General features: G+C 59.7%; 1 protein-coding gene across 2 annotated transcripts; it reads left to right on the top strand.

The window, feature by feature from the left end:
* Nucleotides 1–1,436: 1,436 nt before the first annotated feature.
* Nucleotides 1,437–24,741, top strand: CSNK1G2 (casein kinase 1 gamma 2). 2 transcript variants are annotated; one of them, XM_043465539.1, is made up of 12 exons: nucleotides 1,437–1,575; nucleotides 15,530–15,961; nucleotides 21,919–21,959; nucleotides 22,085–22,154; nucleotides 22,233–22,381; nucleotides 22,480–22,714; nucleotides 22,788–22,873; nucleotides 22,958–23,042; nucleotides 23,142–23,290; nucleotides 23,394–23,477; nucleotides 23,583–23,689; nucleotides 23,818–24,741. In XM_043465539.1, the coding sequence occupies exons 2-12, from the start codon at nucleotides 15,778–15,780 to the stop codon at nucleotides 23,870–23,872; spliced, it is 1,245 nt and encodes a 414-aa protein (XP_043321474.1). In that variant the 5' UTR covers nucleotides 1,437–1,575; nucleotides 15,530–15,777; the 3' UTR covers nucleotides 23,873–24,741. The 2 variants fall into 2 exon arrangements, with proteins under 2 accessions (XP_043321474.1, XP_043321475.1); XM_043465540.1 differs by lacking the exon at nucleotides 1,437–1,575 and having other exon boundaries at nucleotides 15,676–15,764.
* The last annotated feature ends 1,315 nt before the right edge of the window (nucleotides 24,742–26,056 follow it).

Below are 26,056 nucleotides of genomic sequence, written 5' to 3'. Positions count from 1 at the left end.
CACATGGTGACCACACACAGACTGAGTTTATACTGTGTGCGGGCACAGCAGTGAGCAAGGCATATGGCCCCTGGTCTGGCATGGCTGGTGGAAGAGGTGGATTTGAAACAAAGGTAAGGTTCAGGTTGGAGGGTGAGGCGCAGTTGAGAAAGGACAACAGGGGGACGTGACCTGGGCTTTCTGGAGGTGTCAACATTACAAGGGGGCGGAAGGAGAAGTGGGGCAGAACCCGCTCTAAAGCTCTGCCATTCCGCCGTTCCCCTCAGGTTTAATTCTCCTTCCCCGCTTCTGGCTGCTGGACAGCAGGACGATAATCAGAGACCACGGAAATCTTCCTTCCATGTGCCACATCTAGCTTTTGGCCTTTAGGGTCTGCCCTTCGGTAATTCTGCTCCAAGCCACCTTATAACACCACCTGAAACTGTCCTGTGTATTTAGTCTCTGTCCTGTCTATCCCCCGCGCTCAGGACTGAGGACTTGCTGGGAAGCCATGCCAAGAGTCTAGTTCACCATTCTATTCTCAGAGCCGCTAGCAGGCACTTCATAAAGACGGGAATGGATGAGTCTCCCTCCACCGTAAAAATTCCCCGCAGGAAGAGGCTCCAGGTGGAGCAGGGTCTCACTGTGGGCCCCTTGCCAGTCGCCCCCGACTGACACGGTGCGTGAGCCAGCACTCTGCAGATCACACTTGTTGAGTGCCAGCTTGCGTGTCAGGGCCCTAGCTCGGTCAGAAGGCCCAGCTGGACCAGTACCTTGGGTGACCCCCTCCTTGGCTCCTCATTGACGTCACCGCTTCTTACCACGCAGAGAGGCGCCGCCCCGCCCCCCGCCCATCACCTACAGCCCTCGCCGCTCTCAGCCCCACCCAACCCGACTCCAGCCGCCCGCCCCGGAAGTCGGCGCGTCCCCGCGCTGACCACGCCCCGCGGAACCGCCCGGCCGTGACGTCAAGTGGCGAGACCTTGACGTCACAGAAGCGCGGTGGGGCGGTGTCGGGGCGACCGGCCACGCGTCGCCATGGCAACGGCGGGGTGGGACAGGGTCGGCGGCGGAAGCCCCGCCCCCCCGGGAGGGTGGACTGGGCCCGGTTCCTTCTCAGCCCCTGCGTGTCCTCACGGCCGCGGCCCTCCGGTAGTCCCGCGGGCTGTGGCCCGGCCACCCTGGAGCGGCCGCAAAGCGCAGCGGTTGTCGCGCGGCGTCACCCGCTGCCGCAAAGCGGCGGGCGCACCGCCCCGCCCCGCCCTCAGTGACGTCTCGTGCGCGCCCCAAGGCCGCCAGCGGCTGCGCAGTGGGCGCCGGGCCCTCCCCCGCGACGCTGGCGGCGTAAGCGCGGGCCGCGGGCGACGCTGCGAGACCGGGGCGAGCCGGGCGCCCGCGCGGCGGGGACGGCCTGCGCTCAACATGCGGAGGCCGGCGGCGGCGGCGGCGCGGGAGCGGGAGCGGGGACCCAAGTGGGCGCCGGAGCCAGAGCCGGAGCACGAACAGGGTCCGGAGCGGGGGTCCACGCAGCGCTGCTGAGGGAGCCCGAGTCGCCCAGTCCCGCGGCGGGGCTACGGCCGCGGCGGAGGCTGTCAGGTAACGACGCGCGCGCCCTCGCTGGCGGCGGCGGACACGCGTCGCGTGTCCTGCGGCCCCACCCCCGCGGACCCCCAGACCCTCTGCTCATATGTCTCGAAGACTCCTCAGATCCCGCACCCCGTACACCCCGTAGTTCGGACCCCCGGACTTAGCAGACGTCCACAATGTGGACCTGCTTCTGTGAACCCTTGCACTCCCGACTGCACCCCCCACGGCGACCTCAACTGCCTCTACAGTCCAGTGACCCCCACACTGTCGACCCAACTCCTCGTTTCCACCCCCTTGCATTCCAGACGTTGTCGTTGTCAGTGACTCCCAAACTCAGGTCCTGCCACTTCTCACTCCCTACAGATCCTCACACTACTGACCTCACTGTTCCTCCATTTCTCACTCCAGACCCTACTGTTCCCTCACTTCAGACCTCAGTGTTCTCCACGGATTCGTCACTCCTGACTGCTGGCCTGTCCATCCCTCAGCCCCACCCACCTCCCTCCTTCACTGCCCCCCCAAGTGCTCAAGCCCACTGCCCACTCCCCGTGGCCTCCCCCTCTCCAGCCCTCTCCGCTGGGCCCGTCGCTCCTCCCCACGCTGGCGCGCACACTCGCCCCTTTGTGGCCCTGCAGATTTGTGGGGGGAGCTAGGGGCAGGAAAGGGGAACAGCAGGAGGGGTCTGGGCTGGGGGACCTGTTGTGGGACGCTCAGGAACTCCCGGCGCTCGCCGGGCTGCGCCTCCCCCTTCCGCCCTCGCCACCGGCTTTGTTTTCCGGAAACACTTCAGATGAAGGGGGGGGGGGGCGACGTCTGCGTGCCCGGCAGCCACACCACCCCCTCCCTGTCCTGCGCTTCGCCTGCTCCCTCTGCCCCAGTTTTCTCAGGGGAGGCGTTCAGGACCGGGCTGGGGGCCTGAGGGAAAGCCCTGCCCTGACGTCCGGGGCGTCGTCCTGGGCCGGCTTTGGGCAGCTGGGTTATTCCCTTGGCCTCCGGATGGCATTGTTTGCAGGAAACGGCCTGGAGGGTTCCGTGCACGTAGGTGGAGTCCAGCGTTCTCTCCCCAGCCCCCTTCATAGGGGGCTCCAGGCCCGGCCAGTGTCTGGGGTTCCCGGGGGTGTCCACACATCCATCCTGAGGGGCTTCTGGGCAGCTTCGTCCCTGCCCTGAGGGACATAGACAGGCTCAGTTGGCGTTTCCTGACCCTCAGGGGCTCCTTTGGCTCAGGGTGTGGGGGATGAGTGGGGAAGCACGAATCTGAGGGGAGGATGGCTCTGATAGGGAAGGGGGTAGCCACTGGGGGGCTGGATGTGGCCCCCGAGGGGAACAGACTGAGCTGCTGGGGGAAGTTTGTGGTCGTTGCCGGGAGTTTGTTTTTATCTAATGTGTTTCCACCGAATTGTGACCTGCTCTGGGCTCTGCAGCTGGAGGTTGGGGTCGGGGGCAGGCTGACTATAGCACCCTCAGGAGCACACACTGGGCTAGACAAGACTTTACTGGCCCATCTCATTGTCTCTGGAGCCCCAGATGTTTAGTTCAACCCCTGCGGTGGTGTCTGTGGCCCAACCTCTGAGAAATGGAATGGGGGTGGTTAGTGTGGGCCGGGAATCTAGCTGGTGGGGGTCAGCTCCCAGATTCGGGGGCCAGTTGTGTCTGCTGCATCTGGCAGTGGAGAGAGGGAAGGAGATCTGGAAGGAGCTGGCTGGACCGCCACCCCAGCTATGGGCGAGACCCCAAGGTCCGCAGCGGGCGTTGGGCAGGGCTCTGGTTTTCTACCCCCCTGCTGTTGGGCCTTCTTATCTGATTCTGGATCCGTCTCATTTCTCTGAGGCGGGTTGGGGACAGGTATCTGGTCACCTGGCTCTGAACTGTGACAGCAGGTCCTGTGAGCACAGACTCCTCTGCACTGTGGCTTCTGATTCCATCTGAATCTCCTCCTCCTTCTAACTACCTAGTAATTACCTCTGGGTTGCAAGAGGAAGTAGGTGAGGTGTTTTTTTTTTTTTTTTTTAATAAACTGAAAGCATCCTGTCTGCTCATCCAGCTCCGGGGAAGCCACCCAGCTGAGAGGTGTTCTGGACAGCCGCGGGGATTTGGTGGTGGGTCTGAGCAAGCACTCAGGGAGGGCCCAGCCCTCCCAAGGCAGTACCGGGGACAGGGGCATGTCCCCTGGACAGCATGGGATACCAGGAACGCCTTGTCTGATGGACTTGCCATGGCTGCCTCAGAGGTGCAGCATTTCTCTTCAGGGCTGTTGTGGGGCTTGGTCTCTGCCTTGGAAAGTTTCTAGACTTACCCCCCTCCCTGCTAGCACCACAGAGGCCTTACAGGGAGGCTTTACAAGGTCTTAGTCTGGGGAGGGAGTTGGCAGCAGGGCTGGGGGGCGTCAGACAGGTCAGCGTGGTGGGGGGGCACCTTTGGTTTCCCTGGAAAGGGTTTTTGTAAAGGAGTTGTATATACGGGTTGGGTCGTGGTCATCGTCAGTGTCTGGTGTTTCTCCGGGGCTGTCACACCTGATGGGGGCCTTGCTGTTGTGATCTAGGCAGCAGGTGCGCTCTAGCCACGAGTCAGGATTCTTTGTCGCCTGGTCAGGGACCAAGGCCTGGTGGTGCAGAAGGTCCCACCTTGAGCAGTTCTGTGTCTGCCCCACCCTATTCAGGCACTTTGGGGGCCTTGCTGGGTGAGACCTCAAGCCCTCTTTCTTTCTACATATGAGTAAGTGAGGCCCAAGTGACCTTCAGGAGGAGGACCTTCACCCTGCCGAGGCCTGTGCTCCTCAGGAGTGCCCCTGCATGAGTGGAAAGGCAACAGAAGTCTCTCCTGCAGGTGGCGGGCGGGGGCACCCAGGTGCAGATCATGTCCTGTGTCATCCTGGGTCACGGCGTGACTGTTCAAAGGTAGAAACAGATACACCTCACACGTCACGACTTCTTGTTGGTTCGTGACACACCTCAGGGTATTAAAAAGTTGTGCTTAAACGTCACCCCTGGCGTGATCCAGCATGATCCCCATTTTGGAGGTCCGGCCATCCCCACCCCAGTTTGCAGGGCAGGGTTGCAGGGCAGTGTCGCTCACTGTGGGGCCCGCAGCCTCCATGGGACCTCGATGAGTGTTTGCAGTGCCCCTCATGCTTGCTGCGGTCCCAGGGCCCGGCTGATGGGCATTGGCAGGGCTCTCTGGGAGCCTGGTGGGTGACCCAGCGGAGCTGTGTGCGGGGCAGCTAGATGGGGAGTGGGCCGAGATGAAGAATCCAAGGGAGATAATTCTGGGAAGACCAGGGGCTTGAGAGAGAAGAGGGGTCCAACAGAGGGACGGGGCTGGTGCCTAGGGCGCAAAGCCCTGAGGGCTCCCTTCCTTGTGGCTTCTAGAGTTGGCTGTGGGCTCATTCCAGGCCCACACTGGGAGCCTGGTGTCTTATAGGAACCTGATCACACCATGTACTAGGCCGCACCTCCCCAGGAGCCACCCACGGAGACCCACGGGCCTGGCAGCCCTTTGCTTGTGTGGCTTAACCTGAGGCACTGGAGGCTTCCAGGACCCCTTGTGCCCCCATCGGTGCCCTGCCTTGGCGTCTACTCTCACACCAGCAGGGAGCAGTCGTGGGGCTTTTTGCCTGGGCCTAGTTCTCCCTTCACCTGCTGGCCCCTGGACATGGGTGTCTTTCCTCTGAAGCTATAGGCAGGGGTGTCAGACACGCTCTCTAGGCCGAGTCTGTCCCCTCCGCCCTATGGGGCTGGAGTGGGTCATTTTCTAGGGCAGCCACAGAGAGACAATGTCCAGGCGTTGCCCAGTGGCAAGGCAGTCGGGTCCAGTGAGCACCCACCTCAGGGTTTCCTACCAGCCTGCTGTGCACAGTGAGCTGCAGCCGAGGGGCTTGCAGGTACCCATTTCAGAGGCTCCCTGAGCCTGTCTCTGGGCCTCCACAGGCCCCCTTCCTTTGCCCCTGGGAGCAGGAAGTCTGTGGAAGCACGTCAGGAGGAATACTGCTCCTGTGGACCAGACATGGTGGCTGGCTGAGGTCCCCCCACAGGGCAATGTCCTCTGCTCTTGCCTCGGGCCGCCCTCCTGCTGGCCCAAGGGTGACCCGTAGGGTCCCTCCTGGTTTATTTCTGGTCTCCAGGCTGTGGCTGGGCTTTTGGGGCTTCCTGTGGGAGAGTCTATGATGAGACCCTCGGCCCAGAAGCTCCAGCTTGGCTCGTCCCCGACTTGTGCCCCCAACCCAGGCATGCTGTAGGGCATGCCCGGCGTCTCTCATGCCCTGGCCTCGACTTTCTAGTCCACAATGGTCATGCTGGTGCCCTGGGGGCAGGTGGTCCCAAGTCTTTTGGAGGCACAGGTATCTGTCAAGACCCACAGCCCCTGCCCCTGATACAGATAGGATGAGAGCTATGTGGATGGTGGACAGTGTGCTGGTTAGCAGAAAGAAACAGGTGACCTGTTTATCTCATTTAGTTTGGGGTATCTGAGATACGGTCAAACATGTAGTTGGTGTGAGAGGTTACTGTTGAGATAGTTTACATCCTTCATATTTGGGTGTGTGTGGCTTATCACCATTTGGAAGCTAAATTTTCATTGGAAACACTCTATTTTAACAAATACAGAGCTTGAGCAGAAAAACATCAGGGCCCTGGGGAGTGAGTCCTGCCGGGAGGCTGTCTGCACTGCTGTCAGGCGTGGCCAGATATTGCTGATAAAGCTTGGGGCACCAGGCGCAATTGTAGTTCCTGACAGACGGTTGAAAGTTGCCTGGTATAAACGTACCCCGGGTGGTGTGTGGGACACACTTGCAGTAAAAGTTAACTCGTTGCTTATCTGAACTTCTGTTGTCTGCTGGGTGTCTGGGGTTTAATCTACGTCTAGCCGCTCCGGGCTGCGTCCTTCTGCTGTCTGTCTGGGGCTCAGGGCTGCATTGTCGCTGGTGGGTTGGATTTGGAACCTCTGCGATCAGGTGTGGTCCTTGCAGGCAGCATCTGGGGGCAGGTAGGGCATCTGGTGATTATGATGCAGCCTCTCGGCCAGGGGTTTTTCCCCAGCTCATGGCCAATCTGGGGGACCAGGGTTGGAGTGCTGCCAGCTCATGGGAAGAGATGGGCCGGAGGCCAGCAGGGTGGCTCGGGTGGGGAGAGCAGCCCAGGGTGGGTGCGGGTAAGCATGAGCCGGGTGGCTGCCCTGGCCGGTTTGAAGAGCGCTGGGCGAGCAGTGGGTGAGTTCTGTGTCCCCTCGGCCTGGGCCAGCGCTGCTGGGGAAGACCAAGCTCTCCTTCCTCCCCTCCCCGCCTTCTCCCTGGCTTCTGCATCTTCACTTCCTGTGGGTGCACACCTCTTGATTTCTGTCTGAAATGGTTACTGCATCTGTCACAGGAGTGGGAGGTGTGACTCTGGCAGCTGCCTGAGGGTCGAACTTTGACCCACACTGGACAGAGGAGCCCTGCTCTGGGCCACCTGCCCAGCCCCATGCCCTTCCTGACAGCTTTATTGTGATGCCACACACTACACTGGCTTTAATTAAGATACAACTCACAGACCATAAAGTTCACTGGAGAGGAGACCTCGGTGGTTTTAGTATATTCACAAGTTGTGCAGCTATCACTAAAGTCAATTCCAGAACATTCTGTCACCCCAAAAGAACCACAGCCCCCAAGAACCACTACCCCACTCTGTGTCTGTGGATCTGCCTGTTCTGGACATTTCCCATCAGTGGAATCACACACTGTGTGTCCTTCTGTGTCTGCTGCTCTCAGTGAGCATCGTGTTCTCAGGGTCTCTCCACGTGGTAATGAATGTCAGGGCTTCACCCCTTTTCTTGGTTGAAGGACACTCCCGTGTGGAGGGACACGTGTGATCACTGGGTTGTGTGGGCCTCGTAGCCGTCATGAGTAGCGGCTGTGGATGCCTGTACGCTGTGCACACAGGTCTGTGTGGATGTGTTCTCAGTTCTCCTGGGTGGACACTGAGTAGATTGAGTGGTGACTCTTGTGAGGAATTGCTGTGTTTTCTATGGTGGCTGCTTCGTCTTCTGTGCCACCTGCCGTGGAGGAGGGTCCTGTTTGTCCCCGTCCTTGCAGACTCCCTCTCCAGGTTCTGTGTCCTGTCCTGGGTTAGGGTCTGACCCTTGGTCATAGTGTCTCTACCTCCTCCGATCCTGGGAACCCTGGCCATTTTCTGGAAGACCATCTTCCTGCTGCCTTGCACTTTTCTGGAGCGCCAGCCCTTCAGAGGACGTGGGCCAGGGCTGGCCCTGCCCCTTGATGTCTCAGACACCTAGGCCGGCCCGTGGTCTTCATCCTGGCGCCCCTCTGAGCGGGTGTATTGGGTGCCGGGAGGGACTGCAGCCCCACAGGGCCAGGTGCCTTGGCCGCGTGTTACCATCATCCCGTCCTGTCGTTGGTGTTTTTCAGGGGCAGAAGACACACATTGAGGAAAATGGGTGTTTTGGCCAAGCGTGGGAAAGTTTTGAGAACTCACTCAGAATCTAGGTGGTGGGCATTGTTCACATGTCAGTGATGTCCTTCCAAACCCCCACACACCATGGGTGTGTTGCAGGCGGGTCTGGCTGCTTGCTGTGCTCCGCTCCCCCCTGGGAGCGGCCGTGGGTCTCCTCCTTGGGGCGAGAGACCATTCCAGCTGCGCCCACAGGAGTGAAGCCATCCTCCCGGGGGCGTGTGCTCCTGTGCTTTGGCCTGGCCCTCCCGCTGCTGCACCAGGTCTGGGGAGGCTCCATTTGGGACACGGGATCCTGCGTGGTGGGTGGGTGCTGGTCCTCCCCCCCGCCACCAGTCCTGAGCAGAGGGGCTGGGTCCTTGTCTCGGATGTGCCGACCTCTGAGGACCCGTCCAGACTAAAGGAGCCATCTCCCCCAGCAGGAGAGCTAGGCGGGTGAGTGATGCTCGGCCAGCTCCAGTAAGACGGGGAGACAGGGCATGTGGTTTTCTGGTAGGTCTGCAGGTGCTCTGGCCCTTTAATATCTTTAATGTCTGCCCGCACAGCCCCTTGCCCTGGGCTGAGGCTACACACTCTGGAGGGAGGTCCAGCCCAGCTCTCCTATCCCCCTCCCCACCGTTCTGAGCTCAGGAGAGTTTGCACCTGCTAGCAGAGGCCAGCCCAGGATTCCAGTGGGCATGGGACAGGCACCGGGCACCGTGGAGGCTGCCCTGCAGGTCATCAGGCGTCTCCCCCTCGTCTGGCCCTAGAGCCCATGTCTCCATTATTCTCAGGGCTCGTGTCCCCGCCCGGTGCTCAGCTGGGGCTCCGTCTTTCTCTCTGACTGACCAAGGCATCGCCTGTCCTCCCTGCTCTGCTCTGGGGGTCGTGGACCCTGACGTCAAGGAGCAGCCGTGCTCCTGGCTGGTGCCTCTGTGTCCCTGGGACGGGTGCTTGCTGGCTCTGTGGTGGAGGCCGAGGGGCTGGGCGGGTGCTGGGCTGCGGGTGCAAAGGTCCTGGGCAGGAGTGTGCCCACCTGGCACCGTGTAGAGGGAGGGGGGCTCTGGGGGGCACTGCCAGACGTGGTGGAGGTTGTTTTTTAAACAACCTGTTTAGACTCAGTTTCAGAGCAGTGTTAGGTTTATGGCGAGTCTGTGGATCAGTTTGGGGTCCCTGTGGGTCACACCTCAGTTCACTGTCACCTGTGTCGCAGCTGATGGGCCGGTGCTGGTGTGTCATCCTCAGCCAGGGTCCCCGCTTCCCCCGTCCTCTCTGCCCCAGGCCCCCCGGGCTCTGCCCGTTGTCGGCTCTCCTGTGGGGGGTACAGCCGTCTCCGTACGTGTCTGTCTTCTCACTTGTGGCTGCCTAGCCCCGGCTCTGTGCCTTCTGGTCCCTTCTCAGCAGGCGTTATGCGGGGTTTGAGCACCTTTTGTGTCCCTCCCCATCCCTCATCTCCCCATCTCTCTCTCTCAGCTCTCAGTCGTGGGGGTTTTCAAGTGTGCCCAGGGAGCCGGCTGGTGGTCACTCCAGCAAGCACATGGCCTGCTGACTGCTGGGCTGGGGCCGTGGGGTTTGTCATGCACATGTTTAAGTCCTTGGAAAGGCTGAAGGGAAAGTGCTCTGAGTCCCACATCCTTCTGAGCTTGTCTGTAACTTGGATGAACCTGCGCATCTGCCCACACCTGCTCTTCATGACCCTGAGCGTGAGCTCTGACCGTCTTCCTTGCCCTTCTCAATGAACCCTGCGTGTCCTCGCACAGGGCCTTTCCCTCAGGGTTGCTGCAGCTCCTGCCTGGGTGCCCCCTCCTTTCCCATTTATCCAGGGTTGTGTTCCGTTGTCTGTAAATCCCTGGTCGTGAACCGTTTCTGCTTGATTTCGTTTGGACGCTGACCTCGTCCTGGGGTCTGGTCCCCGTTCTCGGCCCACTCCCTTTCTCTCTGCCTTAACACTACCTGTCAGTGACCTCAGGCTTCCAGGCTGCGGCCTCCCAGGCTGGCGCATCTCCAGAGTCCGGGTCCCTTTCAGGGAGTGGTGCGTGGATGGCACCACCTGGCACTTGGGGTACTCGTGGCTGCTGGGGCCCAGGACCTGGGTGACTCCGGAGGAGGGGGACATGTGTGTCCAGAGGCGCTTGAGGGGGCTGTGGCCAGGGTCACCCTGGAGCCCTGCGCTCCCAGGTGGCTACCACGACAGAACCTGCAGGTGTGGTGGGGCCACGCCCAGGAGGGAAGCCGCTGCCACTCCTCCAGGTGCACCCTGCCTCTGGCCCAGGGCTGTGCCCATGACGTCAGCAGGGACTGTGACATCACTGGGTGGAGACGGTCAGAGAAGGGGGTTCCTGGGGCCTCTGCCAGGGGGCCTGGCCCTGGCCCTGACAAGATGGAGGACCCCCAGGAGAACGCAGCAGGTAAGCCCCCTGAGCTGGAAGGCAGGCCAGGGGTCACTGGGGGTGTGGGCTGGGAGGGTTGGGGGTAGGCTGGGAGCCCTGCCTGCCTGGGGTTTAAGTTCCCCACGAGGACCTGAGCAGAGTCCACACGCCGGGGGGGCCTTCCCTGAGTGAGGAGTGAGTCCAGGTGCCTTTGGGAGGAACTGGGGGCACTCTGGTGGGGTGAGACTGGCTTGCCTTAGGGCCGGGTGTTAGGCTGGGTCCCTCCCTCCCCCCCTGAGTTTTAGTGCATCTGCTGACATCACACACACCTGCTTCCCGGTTCACCAGGTGTGCTGGGGGCACCTGTCGGCTTCCAGGCTTCTGGCGGCGTTTGACTCTGCTTTTAGTCCTGTGTCCACTCTGCTGTTCCTGCGCCCCACAGGCCAGCCGGTGACTCGCTCTGGCCATCCCCCCCGAGGTCCCAAAAGAGGACCCAGGAAGACCCCTGTGGGGTGGTGGGTGGTAGCTCCTGTTCATGGGTTGAGTAGGCGCTGGCGTCCTGTCTCTGGGAGGGTCAGGGTCTGGCCTCCTCACCTGTCTCCTTGGTGTCCACTGTCCCCTGCAGGCAGTGACCCTGTGGTGGCCACACGCCTGCCCTGTTGTCCAGGGGCTGACGGATGGGGCGGGCCTCTGGTGTCGCGTCAGGGCCACGTGGGCTGGCGGGCTGGGCTGGGGCAGCACATCCGCCACAGCTTCTAGTTTGAGGCCTGGTTGCTGTCCGTGTGCCGCACACCAGGAACCCCGTGACTCTGGGCATGGGGGCTGACACGGTGCTCCTGGTGCAGAGGCTCACTTACAGTAGGCACTGGGCATTACCAGGGTCCCCGAAGGCAGCCCTGGAGGAGGGTCTGTGGGGGGCAGTGTCCCTACCCTGAGCCTTGCGTCCTGCACCCTGCGGCCTCCCAGCCAGCCCGAGGGCGCAGGTCTCCTGGCTTTGCTGCTTTCAGAAGGCAGCTCTGCGGGCTCAGAAAGGTTTGCAGCTGGAGGCCAGACAGAGGTGAAGAGGCCGCTGTGGATCTCGGGGTGGGGCTGAGAGCATGACCCGCCTTGACCAGGGGTCACGGCTCAGAATGGAGTCTGTCAGAGCAGGATACCGGCTGTTGCAGGCGCCCTGTGCTGCTGACCGGGGAGGGCCTCCCAGGAGAGTTGGGGGTTGGAGTACAGGGAAGTAAGGTCTGGAGGGTTCCTTGTATGTGTTGTCCGGGCAGAGTGACGTTTGGTGGTGCTGCACCATAAAAACAGTTGGCACAAAGTGGGACGCAGACCTTAGTCCCTGCCTGTGAGGGATGAGTAGGTCACAGCAGTGGCATGGGGGACTGCAAGGCCCCTGCCCACCACTCCTCCATCAACGCGGACACACCCACATCTTGTTGGCCAGGATGTCTAGCCCCAATCTCCAACCCTCCCCTCCCCTCCTTTGTTCCCACGTGGTCTTCCTGGTTGGGCCGCTGTCCCTCCAGACTTCATGCGTGTCTCCTCCACCCCCTGGGTGGGGGCCCTACAGTGTCCTGCCACGGCTGTACACTCCCTGGCTCTTTCTCTGCTGCTTGTGGGCGGGAGCGCCTGGTGGGAGTGCCCGCAGTGTCCTCAGGCACGGAGACAGAAGAATGCGGACATCTCCTTGCTGTCTTTGAGCTTCCCGTGGGCTCTACGACCACCTCTGTGCACCTTTGTGGGTGGGGGTGTGCGTGCGGACCTGTGTTTTAGTTAATTTCCTAGAGGAAACAAAATCTGGCAGGAAACCACTTCTGATTGTTCATCCGGGGGCAAGGGGCTTTTGGTGTCCGCTTGTTGTGGAATCTAGCAGGATTTCAGAGAAAGGAGGGTCACCTGTGCAGGTGTGTTGTCTGGGAGCAGGAGGTACCCAGATGTTTGCAGGGCATGGCTTGCTCTCTGCAGGAATCCCACATTGGCGTGTTATCGAGTCATGGGCACAAGCTCCCATGCAGTCAGGTGTCCGGCTGCTCCGAGCCTGGCTGCACCCTGGCTTCCGGGCTTACCTCCTCTCAAGGTGGGAAGGCCCTTGTCCTGCCTCCCTGTGAAGACCCTCAGCCCTTCAGCCCATCCCCTGCGGGTGCTGTTCCCACAGGCAATGAGTGATTCACAGGAGTGTGTCTGGTGCTGGGTGGGGGGAGGGAGTGCTGGGGAAGGCATGTGTCTGGAGGTGGAGCAGGACCATTGGGGAAATGCAGATCAGAACCACCCTGAGGCAGCAGAGGGCTCCGGTGGGAGCGGGATAGTTGATGGGAGGCAGCCTCCAGTTCCTCCAGCAATTAAGCTAGAGCCTCCACCTGACCCTGCCATTCTAGCCGTAGGTAGTGCCCGGGAGGGGGACAGCACGTGGCCTCCTGGAAACTTGTGCAAAAGCACTGTAGCCACTCTGTTCACTGTGGCCCAAGAGTGGACACAGCTGGGTGTCCTGTGGGTGAGTGTGTCCCTCCACACCCAGGAGCATCCCTCAGCCACAGAAAGGAGAGAAGCCCTGACACTCGCTACCGCGTGGACAGGCCCTGAGAACACGATGCTCAGTGAGAGAAGCAGACACAGGACACACAGGGCGTGAGTCCACTGGTGGGAAGTGTCCAGAACAGGCCGATCCACGGACACAGAGTGGGTTCCTGGTGGTCAGGGGCTGAGGCGGGTGACTGCTGATGGGAACAGGCTTCCTCTTGGGGGATGGAACATTCTGGAGCCAGAGGTGACTAGCACAACTCTGCAAGCATAAAGCAAGGTCTAGTAAGAGCCGTTGATCTGTCCTCTCTGGAAGGGGTTGTAAGCCCCGTGGTCGTCGTCTCCAGATGTGAATAAAGATGTCCCAGGAACTCAGAACCAAGCATGCAGTCTCCACCCCAGTAGGCTTGCTGGCCGTTTTGTGTGCTTTTAAATTTTATTGGAGTAGAGTTGATCGACATTGTTGTGTTAGTAAAGGTATATAGTAAAGTGAACCGGTTACAGGTTTACACGTATCTACTCTTTTTTAGATTCTTTTCCCATATAGGTCATTGCAGAGTGTTGAGTAGAGTTCTCTGTGCTCTACTGTAGGTCCTTATTAGTCGTTTGCTCTCTACTACATATTAATGTTTTTAATGTAGTTATTTACTTGTAAATTTGTAGCAGCTGTTCACAGTTAACTCCCAAATCCTTGAGGTTGAACAGCCTCCCCCCACAGGGAACTGTGGGCAGTTGGGGCTCAGCATGGCCCCTTGAGGTGGAGGCCGGCCTGTGGAGTCGGGGGGTGGACAGCCTGCTCTGCTCTGAGCCCCCAGCTCCTCGGTCAGGCTCCTCCCTCCCTCCCTCTGGTCACTCCTGCTGTCTGGTGCCCCCTTGGCGTCGCAGTGGTTCCGGCCAGTCTCCCGTAAGCGCGACCAATGGAGATGGAGGTGTAGGCGGAGCAGCAGCTGCTTGGCCAGGCCAGCACCCCTGAGCCTGGTGAGGGGGGTCTCGTCCACAGGTGCCAGGGCGCTGGTCTCAGGAGGGGCACACGCTGCTGGTGTAAAAGCCGCATTCACACGGCCCCAGGCTGGGCCCTTGCTCGGGGGTGGACGTGGCCGCCAGGAACCCCAGCAGCGGTGGAGCTGGGTGCACGGTCTTGGCTGGGGTAGGATTGTGTACGCTGTTCATGTGGTTGGGAAGCGTGGGAGCCGCCAGCTGTAAGCAGTGAGGTTTGGCCTGAAGCCCGGGCTCCTGCCTGTCTGGGACTCCTGGGCTGTGCCCAAGTGAGGACTGGCGTGTACACGTGTGTGTGAGCACCCCGGCCTCAGTCTTACCAGCTTGTGGTCCTGCCTCTGGGCATGTACCCAGGGGGTCCCCTCTTTGGGGCCTGTTCTTGGCACCTGTGCCGTCAGTGACACAAGGGGGCTGCCTGGCCCTTCTGTCCATCAGCACTGGAGGCTGTGTGGGCACCCATTCAGGGGCCAGGGCCCCAGGCTCTACAGAGCTGATCCTGCTGAAACCTTAGGGCCCTGGTGTTGGTACACCCTACCCTCCGGGAAGGAGCCACCTCTGGCCTCCCCTCACCCTGGCTGTTAAGTGGGCGTGGCCTTCACCAGGTGTCAGCCCTTGAGTGCCTGGTAGGGAGGGGCAGAGGTGTGAGCCTCACGGTGGCCAGTCTGGGCCAGAGTGGGGCTAGGGAGGTGTTAGAGGAGGACGCTAGTGTTTTCTTTCTGGAGAGATTCCTGTGACTTTGGTGTGAGAGAACGGGAGGCAGTGAGGGCCTGTTGGAGGGTGTAGTAACTGTGGTTGAGAGAAGGGGATGGCTGGCAGGGGAGACCCTCCTCTGTCTTGGACACAGGGTGACTGGTCTGCACGGGGGTGTAGGGAGGGCTGGGGGGAGGGAGGAGCCCACACCACAGACACAGCCTGGGTTGCTTCAGGGCACCTGCCCCGTGTGTCCACACCCCCTGGCTTGGGCTGCTTCTCCTGCAGCCTGGGGGACTTTTGGGGTGCCTGCCATCCGGTCCACAACCCCAGCTTTGTACTGGCGAGGCCAGGCCGGACTCACCCCAGCGACATGTGCCCAGCCAGCCCTGTCAAGGCGGGGGGCCGCTGGGCCAAATGAAGCCAGGCTGGTATTGGCTTCCGCAGCCCCTCCTTGCCTGCTTTCTGTCCCGCAGCAGTGGGTCACCCACCTAACCACAGGGTCATGAGCTCCTGGAACGAGGCCCAGGGACCTCTATGTGCCCTGGACATTGGGTGGGGGAGGGAGGGGCATCTCTGGAGTCCCCATGTCAGTGGTGGGTCCTGTCTCCGAGGCCCCTGCATGTACTGCTCTGCATCTGTCCTCTTCGAAGGGCTCAGTGCCGCATGGCAGGGGCGGGGGTGGCGTCTGGGTCACTCAATTGGGCATCTCCCCTGCCCACAGAGCCATCCTGCAGCCCTTGGGGAGGGCGGGGGCGGGCAGCAGGGGACGCGTGGGATTCTCAAGAGGCCTGAACCTCCCACCCTTCAGCCCCCAGAAGGCTCCAGGTTGCACCAGTGCCTCAGATCTTTCCAGAAGGAGGTTCCACCAGCAGTGAACAGCCCAGTCCCAGGTCCAGCTAGGCTGTGCTCTGGACCTCGGGGCACGTGTAGGGGAGGCGCGTGTCTTTCTAACCTGGGCCTCTGTTTCTCCTCCAGCCGAGACCCACGAGATTTGAGCCCCCGGGACCCGTCAGCAGCATGAGTCCTCCCCCTGTGCGCGACCCGGAGGCCACCGAGATGAGCGCTGCGGCTGGGCCCTCGCGCGCGCCCGCGTCCCACTAGCTGGAGCGCGCCGGGCGCCATGGGGTGTTAGCCCTGAAGAGCCGCCGCGACCGCAGGTCTCCGTGGAGCCGGATTTGCACGGCAGCAGAGTCACCGTGGAGAGGCCAGGGTACCACAAACTTATGGATTTTGACAAGAAAGGAGGGAAAGGGGAGTCGGAGGAGGGCCGGAGAATGTCCAAGGCCGCCGGCCGGGCCAGCCACGGCGTCCGCAGCTCGGGGACCAGCTCGGGGGTCCTGATGGTGGGCCCCAACTTCCGGGTCGGGAAGAAGATAGGCTGTGGCAACTTCGGGGAGCTCCGGCTAGGTGAGCCCCGCGCGATCACGTCTGGGGCCCCGGGGGCGGTGGGAGTCGTAGGGATGGGACACAGGTAAGTGCGTGGGGCTTCTGCCCCCAAGGAAGGAGCAGTTGTGCTGGGGGCTCCTGGCCCATGGTACCCAACGGGGCAGAGCGGAGGACCGGGGGCGTATCCTGCACAGCCCTTGGTGGTGAGCTCTGGGCGATCCTGAGTCCCTGTCTGGTGGTCATTGCCCAGCTCGTGTCTGTTGTTGCCAGTGTCAAATGTGTCCGGCAGCCCCATGAGGCTGGGTGGAGAGGCCCGCCAGAGTCTGCACCTTGGCAGATTCCGAGGGCGCTGGGGTGGGGCCGGCAGAGCTTCGCCGCCCAGGCTCCAGGGCTCCAGGTTCAAGGGTGGGGCTAGGCCTGCTGATGGCAGGGGTGTGGGCAGGGGAGACACAGACCCCCCCCCCCCCCTCCAATGGGTTCCCCCCAGCGTGGCCCGCACCACCCACTGCCTGACCGCAGCTTCTCCTGATGGGGCTGAAATTCAGCCCTGCTGCGGAGTTAAGCATCTGCACGTGCTCTCACGGACACGCGCACGGCACTCACACCCCCGGGTCCTGCCCTTGGCATTTGGGGCGGCGGCCTGAACCACACAGGTCTGGGTAATTTCAGCAGAAAATGCCTTTTAAGAATCCAGGTTCGGTTGTTGCTCCGAAACCCAGAACACCGCCATGTCGCGTGCTGTGCCCTTCATGTGTAAAGGTTGGTCAGGGCTGGAGCGCCAGCGGTTTCAGCGCGGCGCCCACGCCCACCCCCGCTGCTCAGTCACGTGGTTTCCTGCGCCTGCCTACGTGACTCTGGGTTCCTCTCTCCTCTCGTCCTGCTGAGGGACCGGTGCCCAGGTCTGGGGTGTTGTGAATAAAACCGCCCCGGGGCGCTCTTTTAGAGTGTAGGTGCTTATGAGGGACCGCCAGACTGGTTTCCGGAGCTGGGGAATCTCTTTAAACCCTGCAGGCTGCACAGGAGAGCGCTGGATGTCCCACAGTCTCCTCTGCACTTCGGGTTGCCCGCTTTCCATTCTGAGCATGTTGGTGGGTGTGAAATGGTGCCTAATATGGAATTCATTTGCTTTTCCCCAGTGACTAATGCCGAGCCTTGTTCTGTGTATCCTATGTCTTGTTTTCTGGTTGTTTTCAAAGATTTCTTTCTTTTTTTTTTTTTTTTAAATTTTTGGCTGCTCTGGGTTTTCAGAAAGGTGGGCACAGGCTTTCTCTACTTGCAACAGGGGCTATTCTCTAGTTGCAGTGCATGGGCATCTCGTTGCAGTGACTTCTTGTTGCAGAGCACGAACTCTAGGGTGTGCAGGGTTCAATATTTGCAACTCTCAGGCTTGAGATCGTGGGTTCAGTTGTGGCACATAGGTTTAGTTGCCCCATGGCATGTGGGATCTTCCTTGATCAGGGATCAACTGGTATCCCCAGCATTGCAGAGTGGAGTCCCAACCAGTGGACCACCAGGGAAGCCCCCAAAGATTTCTTTTTATTTTTGGCTTCAGATTTTGATTCTGCCTTGTTTAGGTATGCTTTTCTGTTTATCCTGCTATGGGTTCATTGAGTTTGTAGGATCTGCGCGCTTCTTCATTGAATTTGGGCAAGGATTGCCATTATTTCCTCAAATACTTTTTCTACCTTTGTCTAGTCTCTTCTCATTCTCGTACTCCAGTCACTTATGGTCAGGAGTGTGTTGTTGTTTTAATTGTTTGTTTTTGGTTGCGTTGGGTCTTCGTTGCTGTGTGGGCTTTTCTGTGTTTGCAGTGAGTTGGGACTACGCTGTAGTGGCAGTGCCTCAGCTTCCCCTTGCAGTGGCCTCTCCTCTTGCAGAGCACGGGCTCAGGCGCTGCAGCTCCCGGGCTCTGGAGTGCAGTTTGTGGCACACAGACTCAGTTGCTCTGTGGCATGTGGGGTCCTCCTGGACCGGAGGTCTGCGTTGGCAGGCAGATTCTTTACCACTGAGCCACCGGAGAAGCCTGTCAGGAGTGTTTGATGCTAGCCCACAGGTCCCTCAAGTTCCTTTGAGTTTTTTCCCAGCTTGTTTTTTCTTCAATCTGGACAGCTTTCATTTCTTTATTGTATGTTCACTCTTTTTTTTCTTCTGCAGCATCTATAATATATTAGGTACATCCACTGAAATTTTCATTTCATACATGGTATTTTTCACTTCCATTTGATTCCTCTTATTTCTCCTGTTGAGATTTTTCCACCTGCTTGTTAATTTTGCATCTTTTCCTTTAATTCTTGAATATACTTAAAGTAGCTATTTTTTAATTGGCGTATAGTTGATTTATGATGATGTGTTAATTTCTACCTTCCAGCAAAGTGATTTAGTTACACATATATAGACATTGTTTTGTTTTTTTTTCATTTCTTTAAAAAATTTATTTTTGGCTCTGTGGGGTCTTCCTTGCTGTGCTCAGGCTTTCTCTAGTTGAGGCTAGCAGGGGCTGTTTTTCCTTGCGGTGCACTCGCTTCTCCTTGTGGTGGCGTCTCTTGTTGAGGATGGGCTCAGTAGCTGTGGCTCAGGGATGGAACTTGTGTTCCCTGCATTGGCAGGGATTTTTATTGACTGTACCACCAGGAAATGACGTTATTGCATTCTTTTCTGTGGCTGAGTAGTGTTCCATTGTATATATGTCTCACATCTTCAATCCACTCATCTGTCCATGGACATTTAGGTTGCTTCCATGTCCTGTCATGGCTACTGTGAACAGTGCTACTGTGAACATTGGGGTGCTTGTGTCTTTTTGAATTTAGAGTTTTCATCAGATATATGCCCAGTTGGAGGATCATATGGCAGCTCTGTTTTTAGATTTCTGAAGAATCTGCATACTGCTCTCCACAGTGGCTGCACGACCTTACATTTCCACCAGCAGTGTAGGAGGGTTCCTGTCTGCAGTGTCTATTTTAAACGCCAGTTTCTAGGGTCCCTTTGATTCTGTTTTTCCTTCTTACGGTCCTGTTCCGTTTTTCACATGTGTACTGATGTTTGATCAGTTGTTGGACAACGTGGGTAGCACCTGTGAGGTCTGGATTATGCTTCATCCTGGGGACTCATCTTGAACCCATGAGGGGCTGGCTCGCAGCTTTGATAGGCTGGCCCAAGAGAAGACATTATTTAAGGGCTGGAGTCACGCCCCTCCCAATATATGGGCTCTCCGGGTTTTCAGCTGAATGGAGGGGAGCTCGGGGAGTCTCCGTGTCCTGGATGCAGTGTCTGCAGCCTGCTCCTGCCCTGGGCAGCCCCTGGCATCTCCGTTCTGCTTACAGTGTCCCCCCTGAGTTGTTCTTCATCAGGCCTCACAGACTCTTACTCTTCACACAGTCTGCCAAGCCCAGAACACCTGAGGTCCACGGGGAGACTGTAACCACGGACTCTAGTTGCCCGCATGTGCGTGTGCACAGACCACACATTCACCTTAAACTCAGCTGAACCCCAGAGCTCACACATGCAGCAAAACATCAGGTTTCTACCACAAGACATAGAAGAAGATCACTATTTACTGGAAGGGACCAGTTAGACATCATCGAAGTTTAAACATCCAGAAGTGTTGTTAAGAGCAGGAGCAGGCGAGCTGCATACTGGGAGGTGCTGTTTGCAGAGCACCCCTGGACAAAATGCCAGTGTCCACGGCACAGGAAACGGGTATGGCTCAGTCAGAAGACAGGCGGTGCGGTTAAAATTGGGCGTGAGATCCAAGCAGACACCTCCCAGGAGCCAGCGGCCAGGCGGCTGGGGGTGTGGAGGGTAGGACAAGCCAGCAGACCTGGCCAAGAAGTGACGTGCTGCCGAAGGAAGGCCTCTTCTGGGGAGGTGAGTGGGATGTGCTCTGTCCTGATGGGGTGGGGTGGCACAGAGCTCATGTAGGGCTCTTTAGTGATAAATGTCGCTTCCCAAGGGAAAAACAGGGACTGAGTACAGACTAAAGGTGGTCTGCAGGCTGGAGTACTTAGGGAACAGGGGACTGAGGTCTACAACTTTGAGACGCATCTGAGAATGAACAGGTGACGACTGGGCAGCTGTGCTGCAGAGCAGAGCAGACCATGAGCTGACGAGCCTGGCGGCAAGGGTGCAGGCTTCGTGCCCCCGGCTCTTGCGTTTTCTTTATCTGAAGCTTTCACAATAAAATGTTGGGGGGTCACAAGAAGCATGCCTGTTTTTTACTCAAAATCTGACAACCAGGACTAGATGGAGGCTTTCTCTCCTTGCCCACGGGTGTCTTACTCATCGGAATGGAAGAATAGAGGCTGCAGGAGGGGTCCCAGAGTGTACCCTTTCCCGACAGCGGCAGTGAATGGACCAAATGTGGAAAGATGGGACAGGAAGAAACATGTGTGACCTGTCCAGACAGCCTGACTGTCCATGTGCGGAGGCCAGAGTGGCCGCTCAGTAAACGGGAGGGAGTGAGTTTAGTAAGGCTGCTGGGTGTACCAGCATGTATCAGCTGTATTTCTCTGTTGGAGCTACAGTCGGAAAAGAAACATTTAAAAATCTACCCTCCAGGTGCCTCCAGGATAAACCTAACGAAGGTGGTATGTGCCCTACGCTGAGCACTAAGTGCATTGTGAAGTTAATTCCCAAGACACGATTCCTCTGCAGACTTGGGGGCCATGCTGTCAGGTCTCTGGGGAAATTGACCAGCTGACTGTGCACCATAGGGGAAACTGAGGCCCTGGAGGAGCAGGGGCTGAGCTGAAGACCCCAGGCAGGGGCCACAGTGATGGGAGACCCAGGATGGGGGGAGGAGGGAGCTGATATGACAGGCATGTGGGCCTTGGCTTCAGCCTGTGTGGTCTTACAGATCGGTGTCTCAGCCACCCCATGAGTGGGGCAGATGTGCCCAGTACCTTGGGCACTCAGACTGTCCCACTGCAGGGGGATGGAGGGTTAGCTGAGGCCTCTTCCCACGCTGGACCCTCTCAGAAGCAAGATGCAGCAGTGGGGTGATTCAGCATGAGGTCTCCTGGGGGCACAGCATGCTGTGGGGCTTGCTGGCACTCAGGCCCCAGAGGGTGGCCGGCTGGTGCTGAGAGGGGCAGAGAGGGTGCGGCAGGTTGCTGGGTATGCACACAGGCCGCCACCCCTGGGCGCTGTCTGGGGCTCAGCCAAGGGTGGCAACTAGCAGGTGAAAAGATGGCCTGCGCAGGGGTTCTGGAACTTTTGTGTTTGCAGTTTTATGAGGTTGAGCACAGTAGCTGGTTCTCCATGCACACCTGGAGGGCCAGGTGGCTGGTGAGGGGCTACCGGAGACGTCCTGCTGCAGGCATGTCAGTTTCTAAGCCAAGGACACAGGTTACTTTCCTCCCAATGGGCTTTGTACTAGGAAGCCTCAGGCTGGAGAAGGAGCTCCTGGCCTGGGGACCTTGCTCCACAGTGAGGCGGTGGGGCTTGTCCAGCAGAGGTTTACAACTTAACTATTTGGACTTATGGGCAGGGTGCGGTTTGGGGGGCGCCCTCGAGGGTCCCTAGAACCGAGAGGGGTGAGTGCTGGTCAAATGGCGTGGTGGAGGAGGGCCCAGAGAGCATCTGGGGACAGAGACAGGGTGTGGGGTTGTGTGGATGTCTCCTCCAGGTCTCCGGAGCTGAAGAAGGGCCTTGGGGTCACCAGGACTCTGTTCTGTGTTCACTCTTCTAGATGGGAGAAAGTGGAGTGCGTGGGCGTGCTGGCGGGAAGGATCCCGCTGAGGACAGGGGAGCAGCCCCCAGTGGGCGGAGGCAGGGTTGGCCTGGGGACGGGATGGGTGGGGGTGCTCACAGCCGGGGGGAAAGCCCCTTGCAGGCATCCTTTTCCCTCCCAGACTGGGAAAGGAGGGGACAAGCGCAAGGAGTGCTGTGGGGGGAACAGGAGATGCCCCTTGGAGGGGTGGGTGGTTCGCAGTCTCGTGGGCTGGAAGTCCCGCGGACCTGACGTGCTGCTTCTCCCACAGGAAAGAATCTCTATACAAATGAATACGTAGCTATCAAATTGGTGAGTCCAAGCCCTCCCCCTAGCCCCAAGCGGCAGCTGTCCCAGTGGGCCTGGCCAGGGTCAGGGCGGGAGGAGGGCAGGACCGCGCCCTGCGTACCGCCCATGCGTCCTCTCGTCTCTCCCAGGAGCCCATCAAGTCCCGGGCGCCGCAGCTGCACCTGGAGTACCGCTTCTACAAGCAGCTCAGCGCCGCAGGTACCCCAGGGCCGGGCGTGGGGGAGCCAGGGGAGCCTGCCTGGGCCCTGCGCTAGTCTGTATGTCCTCCATCCGCAGAGGGCGTCCCTCAGGTCTACTACTTCGGCCCGTGTGGGAAGTACAACGCCATGGTGCTGGAGCTGCTCGGGCCTAGCCTAGAGGACCTATTCGACTTGTGCGACCGCACGTTCACGCTCAAGACGGTGCTCATGATAGCCATCCAGCTGGTGCGGGCTGGGCTGGGGCGGAAGGGGTGGGGCGGGGGGGCGGGAGTTGGGGGCGCAGAGAGCGGGCTGAGGCCCACCTACCGCCTGGGCACTGGCAGATCACGCGCATGGAGTACGTGCACACCAAGAGCCTCATCTACCGTGATGTGAAGCCGGAGAACTTCCTAGTGGGGCGGCCGGGCACGAAGCGGCAACACGCCATCCACATCATCGACTTCGGCTTGGCCAAGGAGTACATCGACCCCGAGACCAAGAAGCACATCCCGTACCGCGAGCACAAGAGCCTGACAGGCACGGCACGCTACATGAGCATCAACACGCACCTGGGCAAGGGTGAGTGGGTGGTGTGTGGGCCGGGGCGGGGACGGGGGTTGGGAGGGCCGTGCTGACCTGCTGTCCCCCGCAGAGCAGAGTCGCCGTGATGACCTGGAGGCGCTGGGCCACATGTTCATGTACTTTCTGCGCGGCAGCCTGCCCTGGCAGGGTCTGAAGGTGGGTGGGCCAGGCCGGGTGGGCAGGCCGGAGGTCTCCCGCAGGTGGGCGGCCGGCCAAGGTGCTGACCGCACTCCCCCGCAGGCCGACACGCTCAAGGAACGCTACCAGAAGATCGGGGACACCAAGCGGGCCACGCCCATCGAGGTGCTTTGTGAGAGCTTCCCAGGTGAGAGTCGTCTCCCCACGTATCCTGGCCCCTTTGCTCTGCAGACCCCTGCCCAGTGCCCCCGCCCCGGGCCTCCACTAGCCCTGTTGGTGTCTGCAGAGGAGATGGCCACATATCTGCGCTACGTGCGGCGCCTAGACTTCTTCGAGAAGCCAGACTACGATTACCTGCGCAAGCTCTTTACCGATCTCTTTGACCGCAGCGGCTTCGTGTTTGACTACGAGTACGACTGGGCCGGGAAGCCCCTGGTATGTGGAGGGAGGGGGGCTGGCACGGGAGGGGCCCCTGGCAGGTGGGGGCGTTTGGCAGGGGCCCCCAGCCGAGCCTCAGCTGCCTTTCGCTCGCGTGCAGCCCACGCCCATCGGCACGGCTCACTCCGACCTGCCCGCGCAGCCTCAGGTTCGAGAGAAAGCCCTGCTCTACAGCAAAAACCAGGTGAGTGCCGGGCTAAGGGCCACACCAAAGTGTGTGTTTGGGCGGGGGGGGGGGGGGCGGGTGTCAGGCGGGGCGTACATGACTCCCCACCCCCTTCCCCCGCAGGCACTCAACTCCACCAACGGGGAGCTGAATGCCGACGACCCCACCGCCGGGCACTCCAACGCCCCCATCACAGCCCCTGCAGAGGTGGAGGTGGCTGACGACACAAAGTAAGGCCCACGGCAGGGACGGGAAGCAGGGGTGTCCTGGGTCTGCCCCCTCGCGCCCTTGTCCCTCCTTCTCCACCCTCACCCCTTCTGCAGCTTGTGCCCCCTTCCAGCCTGTGTCCCCCTTCCAGGTGCTGCTGTTTCTTCAAAAGGAGAAAGAGAAAATCGCTGCAGCGACACAAGTGACCCCAGGGCAGTGACCCCCGAATCCTCCCGCTGCAGCCCCCCGGGGCCAGCTTGTCCACGGCCGCGTTGGCCACAGCCGGACGCAGACTGCAGGCCGGCAGCGCTGCCGCCCCCCTCCCCCCCCCGCGCGGGGTCACGACCTTCACATAAGACTTTGGCCGAGATTTCTACACCTGTGTCTAGTCCTCCTCTCCGAGAGCATTAACTATTTAAAACAAGGAAAAGAGAAACCACGGCGGCTGCCCTGCCCTGCGCCCCCACCCGCGTCTGCTGAGTGAGTAGAGCGGCCGCCAGCACCGCCGCCCGCCCGTTAGTGTCATAAAGTCCAGCTTGTCTCCCTCGATCCAAAGGCCGTTTTCTCGAGGGGGCGCTGCGGGGCGTTGCTGCCGGGGGTGAGCCCGCCTTGGGCCTCCCCAGACTGGAGGGGAAGACGGGGTGGGGGCGGCCCCCAACCAAAATGCTGCACCAAAGCCTGGGCCGGCAGGCGCGGCCCTCAGGGGTCCTGGGCACCTGTCGGCGGAGCCGCCGGCCTGAACTTGGGCTGGGGGCAGCCACCTCGAGGCCCGTGGGCGGCGCGTGTGCGGGCTCTTCGTGTCGCTCCGCGCTGCCGGCCGAGCCTGGAGACAAGCGCCTTAAAGCCCGTCTGAGCCCCGCAGGTGTGTGTGGAGCGGGCAGCCCCGTCGGTGCGGTTCCAGTGGTCCCCTGGGGCCGCGAGCTGCGGGTAGAGCAGCTGGGGCGTCTTCGCGGTGCGTGCGTCTAGGTCTGGCTTTACAAAGTGTACAGAAATGGCACTTCCGTTTCTCTGATGCTTCCTGGAAGCCATAGAACTTAGGGGCTTTTTTAAAAAAAATAAAGGAAAATGAAACTAATTCCCAGCATGGTGTCCAGTCTGTCAAAGGGGTGTGTCTAGGAAGGGACACGCAAGACTGGGTGTCTGGAAAGGAGGCACACGACTTGGGGAGGGAGCCAGGGAGTAGCAACCCCCTGCTCAGGAGAAACGGAGGTGGGAAACAAGAGGACTGAAGTGGAGATAAGAACCGGGTTGGTTTATTGGTGGCAAGTGGGAAAATCAGTTAACTACATCACAGTGAGAACAGAGGAGCCACAAATACGAACATGAAGGATCGGGAACTTTGTCCCGGTTTACACAAATCCACTTGAAACCCCCACTCAGACGGATTCCCTTCCAGGAGCAGAAAGGCCTCAGCCGTGTCTGGATGGCTGGGTCTCCAGTGAACCCCGCAGCAAAGCAAGGAGCCCTGGGATGGCTGAGGAAACGCCCTCTTGGGGGCCTAGAGTTTGCGCCAAACCCTCAGTGGGGTCGGTCTTAGGAGATTGGGCCCCCAGGATGGGGCCAGGGTCCCTGACAGAGAGGAAGAGTGACCACTGCTCGGAGGATGCAGCAGGAAGGCAGCCGTCTGCAGACCAGGAGGTGGGCCCTCACTAGGATCCGGCCACGCTGCCCTCTGACTCTGGCCTGACAGAGACCGTAGTGGCTCCTGGAGCAGCTTCACAGGGACCCCAAGTCACGACAACATGAGGAAGGCCTGGGGCATGCAATGTCCTACCCATGAAATAAGTAATGTGCCCAGCTCCTCCAGGAGCCTGGCCTCCTGCCTACCCCTGCCGGGCCTTGGGGGCAGCCAGCCAAGGTGGGTAGAGGTCCCCCAAACCCACAGCCTGGAGCCCTAGGTTCCCTAGAATGTAACATGGGGCCTGAGAGGGACAAGACTCTCCCAGCAGTGGAAGATGTGAAACCACCTAGGATCAGAAATTCAAACATGAAGGACAGACACAAAATCTGGACTCAGAACCAGCCAATCAGATTTGAGAAGCAAAGGTAAAAATAAGTGAAATTTTAATTTAGAAACGAAGAGTAAACTCTTAAGGTGCGTGAGGGTCCAAGGAAGATCTGAGAAAAGGCTTGGGGAGGAGGAGGGCGTGAAGAGGCAACGCTGGTGGTGAGCAGCCAGAGATGACACAGCAGGAGATGGCGGAGGGGCAGTGTTCAACCGGAGTCAGCGAGAAGTGTCAGAGCAGGGACTTAGAGCTGCTGCTGGCACTTCCCTGCTGTCCAGTAGTTAGGAAACTGCCTGCCAATGCAGGGGACTCGGGTTCCATCCCTGGTCCAGGAAGATTCCACATGCCCTGGAGCAACTAAGCCTGTGTGCTGCAAACTAAGCA

The sequence above is a fragment of the Cervus canadensis genome, chromosome 4 (assembly GCF_019320065.1).
Source record: "Cervus canadensis isolate Bull #8, Minnesota chromosome 4, ASM1932006v1, whole genome shotgun sequence".
In the NCBI taxonomy this organism is placed as follows: Eukaryota; Metazoa; Chordata; class Mammalia; order Artiodactyla; family Cervidae; genus Cervus; species Cervus canadensis.
The sequence above is the reverse complement of the archived record's forward strand: the minus strand, read 5'-3'. Positions and strand labels throughout refer to the sequence as shown.

Bases quoted from the DNA above. Each gene is read 5' to 3' on its own strand.
- CSNK1G2 (XM_043465539.1), top strand. From the start codon at position 15,778: ATGGATTTTGACAAGAAAGGAGGGAAAGGGGAGTCGGAGGAGGGCCGG. The intron at 22,715-22,787 runs GTGAGTGGGTGG...TGTCCCCCGCAG, and splicing joins CAACACGCACCTGGGCAAGG to AGCAGAGTCGCCGTGATGAC. The intron at 23,478-23,582 runs GTGAGTGCCGGG...CTTCCCCCGCAG, and splicing joins TGCTCTACAGCAAAAACCAG to GCACTCAACTCCACCAACGG.